The 19,637-nt window shown below is 40.7% G+C and overlaps 1 protein-coding gene across 10 annotated transcripts in view; it reads right to left on the reverse strand.

Annotated features, from left to right (window-relative positions):
* Positions 1–466: 466 nt before the first annotated feature.
* STXBP5L (syntaxin binding protein 5 like) overlaps positions 467–19,637 on the reverse strand; it is a 202,619-nt gene continuing 183,448 nt past the window's right edge. For 5 of the 10 annotated variants that reach the window (XM_035314746.1, XM_035314751.1, XM_035314749.1 and 2 more), the window contains 7 exons: positions 15,936–16,037; positions 11,971–12,210; positions 10,638–10,998; positions 9,511–9,676; positions 7,041–7,152; positions 6,492–6,712; positions 467–5,417 (listed from right to left, as the gene is read on the reverse strand). In XM_035314746.1, the coding sequence (XP_035170637.1) occupies positions 5,376–5,417; positions 6,492–6,712; positions 7,041–7,152; positions 9,511–9,676; positions 10,638–10,998; positions 11,971–12,210; positions 15,936–16,037 (1,244 nt within the window). In that variant the 3' untranslated portion in view covers positions 467–5,375. The remainder of the gene's footprint in view (positions 5,418–6,491; positions 6,713–7,040; positions 7,153–9,510; positions 9,677–10,637; positions 10,999–11,970; positions 12,211–15,935; positions 16,038–19,637) is intronic. The other 5 variants (XM_035314754.1, XM_035314752.1, XM_035314753.1 and 2 more) reach the window with 2 other exon arrangements.

Consider the following 19,637-nt stretch of genomic DNA (forward strand, 5'->3'; position numbering starts at 1 on the left):
GATGTTTTTGAGCCTCTCCTGGCAGAGCAACTGAATCATGTTGCTGGTAAGTGCCTTTTAAAAAATAGCTTGATTCTGCACTTCTGAGATTTCAGCTTGTTCGGGACTGCTTTTAACCTGCAGTGGAAGCAACACGAAGGGTACTGCCAATTGGCTAAGAAGTCCAGGTACAAGGTTAATGTTTCTGGGGATGGATGTTACAACTACGAGCTCCACGCAGTGAAGTATAAGGGTGTTATCTGGGTTCAGGTTTTGTCCCTGTTCAAGCTGGATGTGACCATCCCAGCCTCAGTGACAACTGTGGCTGGATTTTCTGTTTTCCTGAGTTCGTAGTGTTAGATCCATCCAAAAGCTTTACATAAACTACTCATCTTTTGAACTACTATAAGAATCTGAACTACTAAAGAATCTAGGAGTACAGGTTGAAAAAAGAGAGATCTACACCAACTAGTTATCAGTTCTTTCCTTTATTTTCTTTCCCTCTTTTTTTTTCTCATTTTTTTTTAATTTTTAAATTGGGAACTTCAAACAGCTTCAGTTAAAGATGCCTTAGTTTTCCTTTTGTGGCGCTGTCTTAGGATACCTGTGGAAACAGGAAAGGGTTAGCACAGGAGTGTGTGGTTCACCCCAGATCTGCCTTCGTTGTGAAATACAGGTAATGACTTGTTAACAAACCCACGCATACTCTGTCCACGTTTCCTTGACACTGAATCTGAGTATTGGTTGCTATTTAAAAAAAGTACAATGTTTGATTTGTTGATTTAATCACAAAACAAAACACATGAATGGAAACACTCATTTACATGACTATTGCTTATACACCTAGATGAAGAGTTGACTACAGATGGCCACATGTAGTTCCTTAATGAGAGAGAGTGTGTTCTTACTAAGACCATACCAAGGCAAAAAAACATTCAAGACTGAATTATACTGTGCTTGAGTTCACCTTTAGGTTATGAAAAATGATGTACAGGTGCCAGGGTATTTAAGGGGTGGAATTAAATGAAATCTGGCTTTTTGCCTCTGTTACAATACACACATCTTATAAATGGAGGAGTCCTGAGGTTGAACGCAGCTTTTACTTAAGCTGCACTATTTTCTTCACTTTTTAAATTGTATACTGAAAAAAATATTTTTGAATGCATATCTCCATTATAATACATTTTGGTGTAAAATGGCTTCCATAAAAGGAATATGTTTTAGAGAACTTCTCTATGTGATAATTTTATACAATATGCGTAATAAATAGAGTATTTCTGCTAAATATTCATGTAGGAAGCTATTCTGGTAATGCAGGGAACGTCCAATTGATGTAAATAGTGGACCTGTAGAACTGTTTTTTTAAAAAAAATTAAATCATTTAAAAAACAGGTGACTGTAGAAAACAAAACCTGAATCTCAAATTCTCCTGTAGCTTGTCTTTTAATTCAATATCTGAAGCTTAAGTTAACACTCTATGAATGGATTTGTTTTTTAATAAAATAGCTTGTACTTCATTGAAGACTCGCCTACTCTGAAAACATATACATAATTTAATGTATTTTCTCTGCATGCTCTGTCTATCTACAGCTCTGTGCATAAGTGTTACCACATCTGGTCAAACCCAGATGTATGCGTGTGCTGTTGCAAGTTCTGTGCATCACGTTTTGGGATGTGGTTGTGACAGAGAACTTCTGCAAAGAAGAATGTGAGTGAAAAAGGTATCCAACCGAACAACAGAAAAAAAACGTGTTTTAAATTGAACAAATATTTCTAGGCAATCTGGTCTATTGTAACCGAGGAATATGATATTGAAGATTATCTGCAGGTTGAGGATTTGCTTGAGGTGGTGCTGTCTTAGTGGAAAAGGTGAAAGCACATGATTTCAACATACAGTGACAGCTAGTGTCCTTAATTTTCTTACAGCAGTTCAGATGCTGTGCTCGTTGCTCTGAATGCTGTGACTTTAGTACTTTCATTAATAGCCTTTAATAGTGTTCAGGTCAGGCCTTTCAAAAATCCCACACTCCCCCTCATTTCACAATAAATCAGTCAGGCAAGAATTTTTCCTCCCTCATTGAAGTTTTTAAGTGAAGGTTTTTTTTTTTCCACATACATGGTAAATCTTGATAGAAAGCATTTAACAGTGTGCACTAACAAACTTATACAACATATACATTACATATATATATTTTTATATATAGAATGTTCTATATACAAACATATACAACTTTTTAGATCTCTACAGACTACCAGAAAATTGATAATTTTAGCCACAAGTGGTCAACTTAACAGAAATAGCAGTTTGTAACTGTCTGGAAATATGTAAGAGTGGAAAGCAAGATACAGCTGTGACCTAAGGGGGAGTACTAGAGAAAAATTGCTTTGCAATTTCTTATTCATGTTTTTAAGTTTGAGGGATGCTAAATTCTAATTTTTCTGTTGCATAAAATGGAAATCTACTGGAAGTTTTTTTTCCCCCCGTTAAGACAGAGACTGGCAGCTTCCAAGGTAAGTCGGACAGAGTGTAAATGACTTGTTGAAGACACTTTTCTCCCCGGGCTCGCTATGGCGATTAGCAATTAAAAGTCGTTCTTAAATGTTGACACTTGATTCTCAAACCAGGAGCAGGCTTCAGCTCCAGCCAGAAGAGACGGTTCCACTGCAGTCAAGGTTTGCGATGTTCACCTACACAAGGTACAGCGTACGGCAAGCTTATGCAGAACTGCTGCCTACCTTGCCAGAGTATGCCTGCTGCTGCCTGACCCCAGTGCGCTGGCACTCATCTGGGCTGATTTATTAAAGGCTGACTACGTTACGCCAATTCATAGTGGAAACTGGCCCTGTAGCCTATGGGTATACAGGTGCCACACTTCAGCGTTAATGGTCTTCTCATTTTGCACTGTCTTAGTGCATAAACAAGAGTAGGGCTGGGTAGAAAACCAGTTCTGGTTGGTATCTTGACACTAATGAAGACTACCTAGCTTCTCTGTAAAAGAAAAAAAGGTAGGAAGAATAAGGCCTATAATGTTAGTTGGAGGGTTTAAATGGTCTGCTGCACAAAATGATTTTGTTGCCTAGAGACTAGTGGTTTGGGGATACAGGCCAGAGCACAGGCAGAATGAATATACATTTAAACAGAAGATATAGGCTCTAATATTGTTGTCGTTTATCTATCAGTCTAGATGCCTGGTTACAGTGATACTTCCTCATATGCAAGTGACCAGATCTGTGATCTGGCCCCTGGAAGGAGTTCTCTGACCCAGTTCATATTGGCATCAGAGTGGTGAGTTTGCTGTTTCCTTGCACACAAACGCACAGACCTCGTCTTGGCTCATGGACGACTTCAATTCCTTAACTCTCAGCAGAAACCCAGGCATTGCTCGGGCTTTGACCTTTTTCCCAGCAAGTTTCTACAGTTCTCACAACTATAGTTCATTTTTTCCTGTGACAGAGAACTTGTTGTGTCTTATTCCCAATTGAGCTAGACCAGTCAGGGTTCTCGCTTTGATTTTGCCCACAGAGAAACATAAAAATCCTGTAAAGCATAGAATGCCTGTTATGCTACAATATGAATTTAAAACTTTACATCTCAGATCTGTTCCATCCCTTTAACTTGAACAGCTGTGTTGATAGTGAAGCTAGACTTCCACACTGTACAATTTCCTGGGCTCCATTTTAAGAAAACAAAAGATTGGGGAAGGGCATCCTTGAGAGAGATCATCTGAACACCGGTGAGGTTAAGACCTAGTTACGAGGGGATGATGTCTGTCTGTCTGCATCAATGCCACTCAGGACTCCTTGAAAGGACATCATCTGTACCTCTTCTCATATAGAAAAAAAATAAAAGTTGCTTTTCTTCCTTTTCCTCACTTTCCTTTTCTAATTTGAAGCTATGTCCAGGTACATGAAAACAAGTCTTCAGTGCCTTGTTTCCAAGCCAGTGTTGGAAAAATTTCAAACTTAACAGTTCACCCGATTGGTAGTGAGGTTCTTGTAGGCTACTGTAACTGCAGCATATTCCTATGGACTAGGAATCCATTCATGTAAATAGGTGATAGGTTTTACTTACTGTTTTCTTCTGTCTCTACAAGCTGAAGAGTGTTCTGCTGAGTTCTCTGTAGAAACCAAACAAGCCACTTTGAAGCAGAAGCAGGTTACTTTTAGCAGCGTAAGTAGAAAATCAATTGCTGCACACCTGTGGTGTCATTTGCTCTATGTACCAATTCAGTGCCATATGTTGACAGTTGTTTTTCATGCTCCTCCCTGGCTCATCTTTTACTCTTGCTGCTGTGTGCTCTCTCTACTAGCTTGTTGGGGTCTACAGTTTCCTTAGCATAATTTCAACGAAACACTTAAGAGAAAAAAAAATCACTGTTTTGCAAGCTGCTAAGCAGCTTTTGCGAGTGGAAATTGATGGGACTCTCCAAGCTGTAGCACTGTGGTTTCCCATCATGCCTTCCCTAACTTCAAGATTTCCTCAGCTTGTTTTCTATTCCTGCTACAACGAAATAAGGCCACCAAGTGATACTGAAAATATGGGAATGAAAAATGCCATAGCCCCCTCCAAGGACAAGTGATAGAAATCTAGAGCACGTTTTTAAAAGTACAGATAAGGATGACATGTCATGTACTCTGAATTGCAAATAAACCATCTACCCTCATGTTTTAATGACATTTCAGATAGTGCCTGTCTAGCTACTTGAAAAATCTGTAAAGTTTGGGCATAGGTTTTGAAGTTATTTATTCTTCTGGTAGGAGTTAAACAGCACTGATTTCGAGCAAGGTTTTTCAAGGGAAATAAATAGCATATAAGAAAACACAGCTCAACGCATTTTTATGTTGAGAACAGTAGCAAACATGCTTGAAATGTACTGACATTTTGTAGTCTCATTTTAAAAAATAAAGATTTTTGCCATTTAAGTATTTTTTTTTCTCAATAGAAATTAATCCCACTTTTCTTCGGTCACAACATGCTTTCTTTTTCTTTTTTCTTTTCTTTTTTTTTTTTTTTTAGATGTCAATTAGTCATGCAAAGTTTTATAAGTGCATTAACATTCGAGTTTGTACAGAATATTTTTAACCAGACACACTCCCCACAGTTCATACCTACAGCTTCTGAAAAATACATGCCACAGTGATGGTTGAGTTCCTTTTGGAAAAAATTGGCTACTGCATAAGCCAGGTGTTGGAGTAAGACCTACATGACTCTAGCTTCCATCTCATGGCCTAAAAAATTTCTCCTTGAGTCTCACTGTGATGAATCCAATATTGTAAGAGGAAAACATCTTCTAGGAGAAAAATTGCTTCTGACCCGTGACTGGTAGATTTGGGAATGAACATTGCTTCCCTGAAACAGTGTTCTTAATAAAGCCACAAGCAGATTCTTTAAAAGTTTAAAACTGGTACCATTTTTTGTCCTTGTATTTCAGCATCACCTACAGAAATGGGAAACAACAAATAAAGAGATATAAAACACTGTCCTACATGAGAGCCATCACAAACTTCATAAGTAGTGAAGCAATGCATTACTGTTCCTTTTTTTTTATCTCATTGGAATTAAGACCTGAGGATCTTGTTTTATATGTTTTATATAGTAATTATTAAACTCTTAAAAAAATATATATATATATATGTAATTGCTTACCTGATATTCTTGTTCATGAAAAGATTTTTCCTGAGGAACTGGAACTCCTTTACCAATTTTCCTTTTGCATAAGCCTGGGAAGTGCCAGTGCTTTTAACACTTTTAGAAAGAAGCTCATCTATGGAGCACAGTATATATATGCTGAATATATAAACTCTGTTTTGCATTCAGGGCGAGTTCCTTCCAGGTATTTTTGCCTCACACTTAACAAAAGTGAATAAAAACATAAAAATCTTATCCAGACATATAATGCACGTTAAACCACCTGTACAGTTAACTGAAAAACATACATTTTGGGGAAGTAGTCTTTAATATTTTTTGTCTTAAAAAGAAATAAATAAAAATAACTTTAGTTGATTCCCAGCTTTAACAGCATGGGCTGGAAGAGCTTTCTGTTTCCACCTCTAAGCACAGTATTACCCTAAATAACTGTATCACAGTGCTGTACTAGAGGTTTTCTCCTCTTCTTGCCAGTAAGATCTGTCAGTGTTCCCATGCACACACCTATCTGTTTTCTGCCCTACTGCATAGATCTGCTGCACTAAGCAGCTTAAAAAAAAGACTAGTCGTGATAATATAGTGAAAAAGGTGTGAGATGAGAAGTACCACATTCTAAATTCAGAGGTTAACAATGGATGTTCATTTTATAAAAACATGAAAGGAAGAGAGGTGCAATGAAGTTTATTTTGGGTATTCCACTGTGCGGGGGAAAGAACAGAAAAAATTTAAGTTAGTGTGAGTACACCTAAAACAACATGACCAGGTGAATGGGGAGCACAATATTTGAATTTCCTGAAGTGAAGCAAAGGAATAGTTGTAGAGTTTGTGGTTCCTAGTTCTGTGTGTGTGGTGCCAGGGCTCTTACCTCATGTGCATGTTTGGAAAAGGCTTCTGCACTGGCCATCATGCTCGCAGTCCTTTCATCCAGCTCTCCCAGTTTCTGTCCTCTCTCATCAAGGGCAATGCGTGCACGAGTCAGGTCCCCAATAACTCCTCCTGCAGCTCCTCTCACACCTTCAATTCCTCCTGATCCAGGTATGTGCTGCGCAAGACTGCGAGAGGCTTTTCCTGCTGTGGCCTCACCAACTGCAAAGGAGAAATAGAAACAGGGAATGAGTCATTGGCTGCAGTGCTGTTGGTGCTTCTGGTCCTTGAGCTGCAGCCTCGCAGCAATGACGCCTTGTGTGCAGATGCCATGTGTGGAGGACTTTGCTCTCTGCACCTCCACCCCTCCATTGCTTAAAGGAAACTGTTGAGGTGAAGTAATCACAGAAAAAGTAACCAAGAACCCTGCCCTTTTTTCTTTTTCTGTTTAACCACCGATCATATAAATCTTATGTACCACTCCATACCTAGATGATAAGAGCAGGAGATCCCATGTACCAGTTTCTGGAAGGAAAAAAAAGTCACTTACAAAGTTCCTCTCTGTCAAAAGCTTGTCCACTTCCTCCAAAAAGTCCTTTGAGAAAGCCTCGGTTTTGGGCTTCTGGTGTTTCCACAGGAGTAAACAAATCCCCAAGCATGTCCTAGAAAGTAAGTCAGGCAAAAGTCCATGTGAAAAATTACTGATGTGAAAGCAGGTCTGGGTCTTTGCTTCTTCTGCATTAGTTTAAAAAGCCACATGCACTGGATATAGTCAAGTCTGTGAAAACATCAGTGGTAAGATCACATTTTGCTTAGAAACAGTAGAGGCGACACAGTAATTGAATAATCAATTTGCTGTGAATTATGTGTTTTGCTTTAGTGATTATCCAGGCAAGCAGGGCATTCACTCTCTGTTTTCTCTTTATAGCATACCTGATTTCAGTGCATGCTAGCAGTTCAGAGGTTTCTTGTTTGTTTGTTTTTAAATAAAAGCCCCTGGCCTTCCATGCTCCCCTCTTTCTTTCCTATTCATTGTTATTGTGCATTTTGGCAGTGCCATCAGCAATGCTGAATAAGCGTGTCTGGCCACACTGTCATGGTGACAGAGATTTTGGAGCAGTTGAACTAAATTAGGGCCAAACAAATCTCAGGCTTAGCTTTATTTGCAGCAGTACTAGGAAGGTGGGCTCTCCAGAACAAAACTGGTAAAGAAAGCATGTGGTCCCATTAGTGTTTAAAACCAGCAAGGCTGTGTGATGAGAGCAGTTTGCTGCCCTGTTGCTCAGGTCCATGTTTGCTCATCTGTGCCTCAACAGGGAGACACAGCTGTTGTGCTGCACAAAAGGCCCCTGGGAAGCTGAGTGCTTAGGGCAGAGCTGTGACTCACTTACTGCTCCTCTGCATAGTCACCTGCTCTAGGGAGAAAAAGTACTGTAGCCCTTTGAGCCTAAGTGGCCTCTCTTATACAGCCTGGCTTGTTTTCCAAGGTAGCAGGTGATGCTAGGTTGTCTGCCTTTTGTACATGACTAATGGCTGTGCAAGCCTTTTACTGTCCCTGTTGCATAAAAGCCAAGATACAAGCAGTCATAGCTCATCAGTAGAGAGTAGCAAAGGCTGTTTCCATTTTGTTGTTGCATGATGCTATTAAGGTTAATAAAAATCTAGCTTGTAACAGCATCTTGATATAGGTTCACCGTCTAAGATACATTGAGCAAACCTTTTAATAATTTTAAAATTGTTTCCCTGCAAAACTCTCTCTTTTCCATTGTGCAAAGCTGGTATGCAATGCACACTCCTCACAGTGCTCCTTCAGACTTGAGCCAGACAGTGCTGTGATGTGATTTGAGCAGCTCAGCACATGTTATTCCCAAGGGCATAATGAGCGCTGGCAGGACCATTTCTTTTATATTTCTATCCTAGTTCACCGTTAATTATATAACCTAGAACTTACCCTCTTCTTTTTTGCTTTTATTACTCATGTTTCTCCCTATAACCTCTCACAATTCCTCCTCTTCAGTAAATGACATTTTAATTTGCATTTTCATTACAAAAAAACCCAAACCCAACATTGTAAAGACCTTTGCTCAAAATAAGTTATTTTAATTAGGCCATTTCTGTAGTTACTGTATTTTAACGTACAATGGGAGTTGCTTTCCTCATACAGAAGAAGGGAAGTGCCAATTAGTGGAGTGAAAACAACAGTAAATAATTAAAAATATATTAAAACAGAGTGTATTTTTTGATACTATCAACACCAGTTTGTCTCATATTCCCACCCATCTACTGAAAGCTGCAGGTATTAAGGTATTTTTGAAGTTAAAATAATAATAATAAAAAGATAAAATATTGGAAGGAATGCATATTTTCACTGACACAGTTGCTATGTGGTTGGACACATGCTGGTACCAACTGCTGTGGCTGCTATGAATTTGTAACTTCCCCTTCTTTCCCTTCAGTCATTTTTAACAGTTGGTCTTTCGTATGGTAGGACTTTGAGAGAAGCAGGCTGTGAAGAGTCCCATTTGGGCGCAAATCTGGCTCTGTACAGAGCCAGCAGAGATTGCAATTACACGAGGGCAGGCTGGAGACACGGGCCAGCCATTAGGGCACAGGAGCAAGGTGACTGTCACAAGAGAGTCCGAACAGCAACAGAGCTGCTGACCTCTCTCTGATCTGCTTCTCTGGCATCAGTCAGCCCAGGCAAGCACAAAGGAACTCATCTGTCTTTGATGTCACTTGAGATACTAAAAATGAACTAAAATACTTTCATTTTTTCTTCATTCCCCTCACCAACAGCTATGCCTGCGATTTGACAACAAATCATCGTCTTTGGAAATGCCAGTATTACTTATTTAACCATTTGACAAAAATATCTTTAGATTAGCAATCATAGCCTGGCATGAAATGTGATTTTGAGAACTAGCAGTAAAAATGGCAATTTACAGATGCTCACTGTTCAGGCGACTGGCCCTCCCGCACAAAGACAAAGCTAGGCAGTGAAGTGAGGTTTTGGGCCATACCTGCAGGTTGTCACACATCTCCTGGCTGTATGTTAGGCGCTGGATCTCAGTGGGAGAGCTGAGGTACAAAGCCTGCCCTTCGTTAGTGAAACAAAAGGTCCGCGCTATCCTCATATCTGTTACAGGCAAATAGTTGATGTCCAGCAGTGGGCGAAGGCTGGGTAAGCTGAAGAGAACCAGATACTTAGGTTAGACAAACTGCCACATCTGCTGTATGGCTGCATTTTAAACCAATGTGTAAGTTTATGCTTTTCATAACTGGATTTGTTGAAGTGCAGCTCTAAGCTGAAAAATTCTGCCCTCAACATAGTGCCTTCCCTTCATACTTTGCTTCCCTGCAGGGAGAAGGTCCAGCTGCCTTGCCTCCTGTCTGGATTTGGGGCACTCATGCGACACAGTACGGCTTGTGCCATGTGGTGGGGCAGTGTCTGCCCCCAGTTACGAGGTGGGAAATGGCATGGCAAAGCCCTGTTTGCACTCCATGGGCAAAGGCTCCAGTATCCCCTTACCTGTACTCCAGCTTCTCCCGCTTCACCTCATGAGCTGTACATCCTGATTCAATTTAAACGGCCTAGGCAGAGAAGGGGTGATGTGGGAATGCAGGGACACAATTACAGTGATGCTGCACAGTCAGCTCAATGGTGGCAGTGACAAGGAAGAGAAACTAGGTGCTCCAGGTGGAAAAATCTGAAATTGCAAGAGTGGGACTCACCCCTTCACACTGGATAAACAGTACCATTTCTATGCCTGAGCTTTTCTACACTGCTTTATAGCTGACTTACCACATCTGAGCAGATTATCAATGTTTTATGCTAGTTATAAGTCATCAGCCATTAGTTGTCATCATGGGGGAGTTACTATGAAATAAAAAAGAGTTCATTTTGCTGTGCAGCTGCCTTATCTCCCCATGTGGAGACAGGCCAAGGAACAGGGCTGGCAGCAGGCAAGGCAGGGCTCCCAGTGGAGTAATTAATTGTATATAAAATGCATACTAAATGCACCCACCGGGAGTTAATGCAGAGCATCAGACATGTTGTAAGCACACCCTACAGCAAATACAAGTGGAACGTGACAGCACTGTGCCACCTCTTTGTTTAGTTTTGCCACAAGAGTAGTTAGACAAGTACCTCAGTGTCATGATGTGCCCATTGGCACAAAAGCACGCCAGACAGACGCTGTTACAGAGGGTGACCACATCTGCTCGCAATAAAAAGGACGTTTCGGTGATGTTGTGGACATAAAGACATGTTTGGGAAGGCAATGAGAAGACTTTGGCTTGTTTTTCTGAACAAATGACTGCAAATTGATGATCACCCATATCCTGGGAGGAGGAAGGGGAATGCATGACAAGCTTCCTTTTTCTTGTTTTTTCACCATCATCAGCACTGTGTGGGTCCCTCCATACTTCATACGGTGGATGTGTCAATGTCCCCACGCAGTCCAAGCATGCGAAGGTCAGCACGGCTCCTTTCAGTGTCAGAACTGTGCCTGCAAAATATAATCTTCTCTCACTGGCACTGGCACCACAATTAAACTGCTTGTCAGTACGGTGGACACAAGGCATAGCTGACACCTAGGTTTTGCATTTGTAAATACAGCAAACACATTAATCTAGCTAAGATGACAAGTCTTCCTTGCTCGGTTCTTCCTGACCACCCAGGAAGGTGAACAAATAGGCTGTCAGTACTGAAAAGGTCTCAGGCGGCCTATACCAAATAATCTATATAATTAATACATGCTACCAAATACCATAAAAATAGGCTGTTTTTTATCTCTATGTTAAACCAGTAGGATATTTATTACCCTTCCACTAAAACTGCTCTCCTTAGTCTGGTGTCCATCCAGTGTTATTTTTCTAAACCAACTGTGCTGGGGGCTTACCTCTATTCCTGCGTATCCTCTGTTTTTTGTCATTACTTTACTGTGAACGCAGTAAGCACATACTGCCTCTCCTCAGACCTGACCTCTCTTACTGCTCTGTCCTCTCTGCTCTGCCATCTGTCACTCACCAAGCCAAGGATCTCTCCTGGTACATCAACCTGCCAACATTTGTGTTTCCTTTCCTGAACTCCCTTCTGCTTCTCTGCAGCCTTCTGATGGGAAAGGCAGCCAAACTGTTCACAGCATCCCAGATAGGATTGCATCAGAGCTGTATACAGGACTGCAATTTCCCAGTATGAAGGAGCCCTGCTAATTTCCCCATCCTCACAAAAATTACACATGACTTTGCCCAAGATGTAGGGTAGTCTTCAGGAGTAACACAACCAAAGTACCTCAGCTTGTGAAGCTGTGGGTCTCTCACAAGCTTATGTTTCTACCCGTGCACCCTCAATGTAGTGAGTGACCACTGCTTGATACATTTCTTGAGAATTTTCTGCCAAAAAGACCATACAAAACCATGCAGTTTTTCTCCCATTGCACCAAGATGGATAATAAACAGGAAAACAGCGGCACTCTTACCACTTGGCGACACCATGACCGGCTCTGACTGCCGTAGGTCGTCGCTGGCAGGCAGGTTAAGGGAGAGGATTAAGACCATACCAAGGCCCGTTCCAACCCAGAGGCATGGGGAGACAGCAGAGTCGTTCTTTCGGGCAAAGGACTCCATGAAGTACAAAGCTGTAATTGCCTCCTTTGAGTCCCTGTCGATGCTCGACACGCTGGAGCTTCGGGAACGGCTGAAGGAGTTTTCCCGGTTTTCTGCACAAATAAATACAATCGAACAGGCATAAGCTGGCAATCCTAGAACAAGCACAAGCCTGCAGCAAATACAAACTCCCTGCAGAGTACAGAAAACACAGCATTTTCATAACCTGGGCAAACAGTCTGTTACTAATGCCATACCAGCTTCCTGCCAGTGTACAAATGTGTGGAAAATGCTGTCAGACCTCATCAGTTAGCTCTGCATTAGAAATAGCTGCTTATTATGGAGATTAGCATAGACTAATTAGAGTTTACAACAGCCTTAGCTCAAAGGACTTGTTCTAAATAGCATGAAATAATTTTAGACCCATATGTTACCAATGCATTTAAAATTAATCCATGTATCTCGTCGCTGCAGGACACGAAGGGAGGAGCCGTTACCAACTTCAGAACACGTGTCCTTTGCTCTGCTGCTGTTTCCATTGCTAGGAAGTACTTGCACTAAGTTCACAGCCATTGTGTATTGTCAAGCTATGAATAACTGCTCTCTGGGAGAAATACACCCATCGCTAAAGTGATCCCAGCATCTGAGATGTCTCAGGGCACAATTCAGCTCTGGTTTCCTGGGCGCTGAACTGAGAAATGTGCTCTGTGCCCTAGCCAACAACTGCGTAGTGAGCTGGCACTGATGGGTTCACCTTCTTGCTTAAGCTTTAGCAGGCAACAGCGAGAGCCAGCTGCAGACAGAGCTGTGTTGACCTCACTGCAAATACACAGGGAAGCGACAGTGAACGTGGTCTGACTGCTGTAGGGCTCAGGGGTCCCTGCTTTGCTTTGCCTTGTTTCAAGAAGGGAGAACAAAACCGTGCAAGGGAACTGCTGGCACTAGCGGGATGTGTCAGCAACAACACATTGGAGGCTATAAAGGACACTGAGGCTAAAAAGTCACTGAAGACTAGAGGAGCCAGAGGGAAAAGGAGAGCAGGGCTGGCTGCTAGCATAGTGTTTGCAAAATTTATTAGTGCCAGTGCTGCTGTCTACCAACCTGGAGTCAAGACCAGTCTCGATCACTGGAAACCTCACATTCTCTTCTGCAACATAAACAACTAGAGGAAGTAGGAGGCTCTGGAGACAGAGAAATATTTGAAGGTATTGGACCGGAGATGAAAGGTTTACTTTTGAACCTATCATTATGAAGCAGATTTGTGTTTGGTATGAAATTATCTGTCTCATACCTCGGAACAGAGAGCTATCTACTTCAGAGCCAGTAGAAATGACTGCGAAGAGGAATAGAAAATAGCTTTCTCATGTACTCCAATTTAAAACTAGGCTAAGCCTCATATTGTATATATGCTTCTTGCTCTCCGTCAGAAGCAGCAGTTTGGCAGGTGAATCTTCCTTGGACAACATGTTGCAACGTTATATTCCCCTACCCAGATCACGCCGTGTAAACTGCTGAAATTATCCTCTTCACAGCAGCTACCTGGGAAAGACTGGAGAGAACCACAGCAAAACATTACTGGAACCAGAGCAGGCATTACTATATATGCCACCTTACATGCCCGTGTTGGCACGCAGGGATGGGGGCAGATTCACATGCTGCTCATTCACACTTGGCACAGCTGCTGTTCTTGGAGGGCATCTGTAGCTTTTCAGACAGGAACTTTGCAGGATAACATTTCCTGGCACTTCAGTCCCACTCTAATGGAAGAGAAATTTCTGTCTACTTGAATTTCTAAGCACTGCCTTCTCCTCACCCTGTTTTACCTTCTTCAAGTAGGCACTGTTGTTACTCTAGTTCTAGCTCAGTACTGCTAAATATATCTGCATAAAACTGGGATTCTTTATTCATGTGCAAACACAGCTTCTAATACCTGGAGAATTAGCGTCTCCCATAACCCCAAGAGCTTTGTACTTCTGCAGTGGACTGGCTGGCCCAGCTCCTTCTTAAGCAAAGTGACAACTGCCTGGCAAAGCAGGAGAGGGCAGTAATTTCAAGGCATGGATTGATCCTCAGGGATCCACATTTTTATTTATTTATTTTTTAATTCAAAGTGTACCTTATTTTTAAAATATCTTATTATGTAATTCGTTTTCTCTTTAAAGGGTATATTAATATCACAGCCATAAAACTCAAGTATGGTGGTGCTCAAACTGAGAAAGATGTTGAAAGGACAAATGCATCTGCTTAGTTAGCGTAGGCGACATACACGGACCTTAAAATATATGATGTGCCATTTGCATGTGTCATCAAGCTTTCTCCCTCTCTAACTTAACAAGAAGTGTTCCTCACTCCTGTGCAGTACAGTTAACTAAGACATTTTAGTAGAACTGACATTAACAGATATAATCTTTAGGACACTTTTGGGAACATACTGTGCTATTTTATATTAAATACACTACTCAAACTGAAACACAAAAGACCAGCATGACACATGCCAAAATTTGATTTCATTAAACGTATCTGAACAGCAAAACAAAACCCTTGAAAGGCTGCAATCACTATGTGACTTTATTGGCTTGCTCTAAAACAAGGCTGAAATCTCTCTTCTCGCTAGATTTTGGGATAAAACTTTGTTTAGTGCTATTCCCATGAGACACTCTTTCTCAACAAGATTATACCCTAAATTATTTATTTCAAAACTGCTCCATTCTATCCTAGAGAAACATACTGGCACTTTCTTTGTGAAACTGTAAAAACTTACCTAGCCTAATTTCTATGTTTTAAAATGATGTTCCATCTGCTACAATTTCTCCTGTACAAACACTGCCAGTCCGTACTAATCCTCAACCCAACCACCCTGTTATGGCTTTCCTCTTATTTTTTCGTTCTGTTACACAGCAAAACAGGTTTCCCAACAATGTCAGCTACAACACCTCTCTGCGTGACTGAACCAGCACCAGTACCACTTCCAGGTACTCCCTTTAACTGACATTAAACAAAGCTTATCTGGTCTCCCTGCTTGAGTAAGGCGATAGACCATTCATATGTGAAAGGCTTTCTGCTTCCCAGTACTCTTTCCTTCCTTCTCCTCTCCAGAATATCCTTGACACTTTCTCATAAATGTGCTCCTGCCTCTTGCTTTGAAATGTCCAGTATTCCTTTTGCTTGGAGAGGCACTCCAGTGATCCTTCTGTTCCCACTCAGCTGTTTCTCTCTTAGGCTAGCATGTCATTTTTCCTTGTCTTCCCATTGCAGATTTCCATTTATTGGCTTTTCTTCCCTTTTATTTTTTATTTTTTATTTTTTATTTTTTTATTTTTTCCCCCAAACAGGTCTCCAGGCTGTTTCTGCAGCTGGAAGCAGAGTGCACTATCAGAGGAGTCCAGTGTCCCCTGAGAGCCAGCGAGTGGCTATGACTTGGGATATGCTGCTATTCAAGTTGTTAGACCAGAGTCTAAGCAGCTCTGAGCAAAAGCATCATTATCTGCAGTGAGTGAATTTCAAAGAGCTGCAAACTGTGGGTTAGGTTGATACGCCAGAAATACCACTACTCTCCTAAAAGTAGTCCCGCTTTCCTCAAAATGTTTTAATTCAACCCTGCTCTATGCATGGTATGAGTTAGTGAGATGCAGATGGACACTCAGGAACCAATTTTCTTCACAACATTGGATTGATTGTTAAATTCAAGCTATGAGCAACAGTGTACAAGTAGAAGGCTTCTGATTTAAAAACAATTACAAAACCTCTAATTTGCTACCCACCTCACTGACAGAAACACAGAAGAACACTTCAACTCACATGCTAGGATAAAAACGAAGCCGGTGTTTTTGAGTCTTACCTTTGTTCATCCATGTGTGAGCTGTATAGTGACGCTCGTCGTGTGAGAATGTACTGATTCCATGTAATTGCTGAAGCATTGCCCGTCTGGAAATGTAACCTACTGCCACAAAATCGCATGCATTGCAAAAGGACAAGAACAATTGAGCCAACCGTCATCATGACATTTATATGAAAGCAGCCCTGAGCAGTTATTGTCCTAGCTCTTTCCTTGCATGACAGAGTGGTCCTGCTGCAGTGCAGTGGTGTCTAGGAGAAGATTAAATATAGGGTTTAGGGGGTTTCTGAGAATTTAAAAGACAATTTGAGTAAATGACTCCATATGTTTCAACTGCCACGTTCACAGAGCACTTGTAGAGATCTTTTCTTCTCCCTTTTTTTTAGTGGAAATAATGCTGGAATTTCCTTGCTTTCCCATGGAGTTAAACAAAAAAGGAGAGGGGATACTAATGAAAATATCTATACCACTGATGTGTGCTCTTCAGGGGAATGTTCTGACTTCTGTATTCTCAGCTGCAGCAAATGCTTTGTAAGGGGAACACATCCTCACATATCATCTCTTCCAAGAAATCGTCATTGCAATTATTCTAAAATATTGGAGTAAGGACTAACAGATGCATAAAACCAATTTCTTTTTGGAGTTAGGAATCATGAAAGCAAAAGTATGACCTGTTATGAGGAATGAAATTAAACTACCAGTGAGAAAGATCAGTATTTTCACCCTAAACATTTCCTTTAAGTACTGAAGAGTTCTGCAATTAACTGTCAGAGTCTTAGATGCCTAAATATTATAGGTTCTTTCCTGGTTTTAACATACTGAGTAACTGATCTGCTAGAACATATATAAAGATCAACTTTTTTTGATATGGAAATCAATATATTCTGGAAATAAAGTTAAATGCTTTATATTCTCCTCACCTGGAGATTTCTAAAGTTTCAGTTCCAACATCAGACTTACCAGAAGCTAATGAAAATATTAAAACATTTGACAGTTTAAGGATCATCACCTTAATATCTTTAGAGAAATCTGTCACTTTTAGAATTATTGAATCAGGAAAGCATGCAAAGCTCTGAATGCCAATGTAAACATATAGTAAAGGAATTACACTTCAAACATGAATTTGCACACAGTACACATCATACAGACAAGAGACTGAACCGTATTACTGACGGCAATGCTTCAGCAACACAGAGGAGAAAGGGGCAGGAAGTAACGCTGCAGGGTTTTCACACATTTAAGAACACTGCACGGTTACTTGGCTAAGAACATCTTCAAACACATTTTAATAGCATCACTCTAAAGCTGCATTCCACATCAAAGCAATTCACTAGAAAGCAGCAGAAGTTGTCTTAGGCACAAACAATGCAACAATCTAGACTCTTGCCGCAAATTATTTTCTACTGTATCAGCTCAAATAAGTTGCCCTAAAACTATGTCGAAAAGCACGTGAATGTATTGCTTGGAATGCATTCAGACCAGGGTGACTGCATCTGCTTATACACAGCCCACACCTGTGGGATGCTTAACCCTCCTTTGAAAAAGTTCTGCTGAAAAAGTACTGTCCTGAAGTTGCTATAGTAATAGCAGCGTAACTCGAATGACTTCACAGAATTATACTGATACAAGACGATGTAAGTACATGATGGCAAATAAAGTCCTGAAAGAGAAAACAGATTCAAGTCACCAGACTTGGATCTTTATTTTGATATTTCCAGAATATGGAAAAGTTCAGGCTTAGGTTTTAGTTCGGCATGTTTTAAAAACAGGAGGGAACTGTTAGAGCAAAACAGCTTTTCAAATTGAAAATGATGTAGAAATAAGCATTTTTATAGAAAGATAAAAATGCTAGAGATCTTTACAGTAAATAATGTCTATCAAGCTTCCATATTTGATTGCATGAATTACTTCTCTTTACTTACACAAGCAAACTGTCTTCACATTCAAAACACTAAGAGCTCATTTTGGATTTAGATTATGAGTTTGGACATACATTTCTTAATTAAAGATATCACAATTCTCCATAATCTAGACCCCTACCTAAAATAGCTATGCTGCTGAAGTGTCTCTTGATACCATTGGTGGTTTGGGAAAGAAGAGTATGTTCTATAGCTTTCATATGCAGAATTACGCAAGAATCGGGAGGAGACAAAAGGTGCAATAGAAGAAAAGCCTTGGGTCCATTCAATAAATGAGTCCAAACAGTTATAACAAAGCAAGTGAAAGCATTCCTTTTTTTCTCTCTGATAGATTTTCTGCTTGTGCAACTGAAGTGTAGTCAGAAAGACTTTGCTTAAAAAAAAAAAAAAGCCTTTGAAATACTGTTATAATGTAACTTGAACAGTCTCAGAGGATTCATACAGTCTTCCCTCATTCAGCCCCACACCTATTCCATTTTGCCAGAGAAGTACCAGGAACCATCTAATGGTATGCTCCACTTCCCAAACTTCCACAAATTATTTCAGATATACAAAAACAGTTTATGTTGATCTGAGGTGATTGCTAGCAAGCAAATAAATAAATAAATAAAAGTTAAAGTTGAGCATGCAGTACACCTGCCCTCCAAATTCAACATGCCTAGTGTACAGCGTGAAATCAGATTAACTTGGAATCAAATCATCATTTAAATTAAAACTGACAAGACATTCAGTGAACAGAAGAAGAACAGAGATTTCTTTTAGTTAGTTTTAAAAATAGGGAAAATTGGCAGATTCCTATGAGGAAGCAAGTGGACCCAACATCCTACAAGAACCTCACAGACAATGTACTCCCAGCAAAAAACAAATGCAAACTCAATCTAGCCCAATAGAGTTGAAATTTAGGCACCAGTATCACAGATGTATGCAGACAAGGCTCTTCTCTCTTTCTTCCCTGGCCTCTCCTGGCCATTAGATACTCACGAGGTACCCCAGTCTCTAGACAACCACTCCTCACTGTAGGGACATAGGGAAAGCTCTGTTGTAATCAGGTTTTAAACTTCACTGAAACCTCCGAGGAAAAGCAGTGTGTGGATCTGATAAAGATTATGAGTCAGTCTAAATGACAACAGCTCCACTGGCTTTTTGCAGTCTAGTGACTGTAGCCCTCAGCAGAAAGCTGGAGGCACAAACCAGCCTGAGAGGACTGACAGCATCCATGCCTTCTGTATCTGTGGTCACTAGGTATAATGAGGACATTGAGACATGGAGACATTCTTCATGTCTTCCCTGGAAGCTACGCCACTTGTAACTCAGGCATGTTAGGGGAGCTTTACTTCAGCCTAATGGCTATGATGCTTAGCTGAGAGTGATCGTAAGCAATATGGTGGTGACAAACTGAGCAACTAGTGGAGACTGTTGCTTACCACAATATCTCTAAGCTATTTCCTATTATACAATTCTTACTGTTACCAGCTATGTAAAGCAACTTCAAATGCTAAGAGAATTTCAATGATTCACAAGCAGAACCAACACCATGATCCCCTCACAGAGAAACAATGAAAAAAATCTCAAGTCAAGTCTCTTCCATCTGCTGTGAAAGCATATCTGTGAGAAAACAAGTCCCTTAGGGACCTCATGAAGAGTGGTCCCGTGGCAGCTGTAACATGCCCAGAGGACCAGATAAGTGTCAGTTCTTCTGGCTGCCTGGGCAAGGAAGTTTCCCAGAAGTCATCCACTCTGCAATATGGTGAAGCACGACAAAGGATATGTAGTAGGGAGCATAAGC

The sequence above is a fragment of the Oxyura jamaicensis genome, chromosome 1 (assembly GCF_011077185.1).
Source record: "Oxyura jamaicensis isolate SHBP4307 breed ruddy duck chromosome 1, BPBGC_Ojam_1.0, whole genome shotgun sequence".
NCBI classification, from domain to species: domain Eukaryota; kingdom Metazoa; phylum Chordata; class Aves; order Anseriformes; family Anatidae; genus Oxyura; species Oxyura jamaicensis.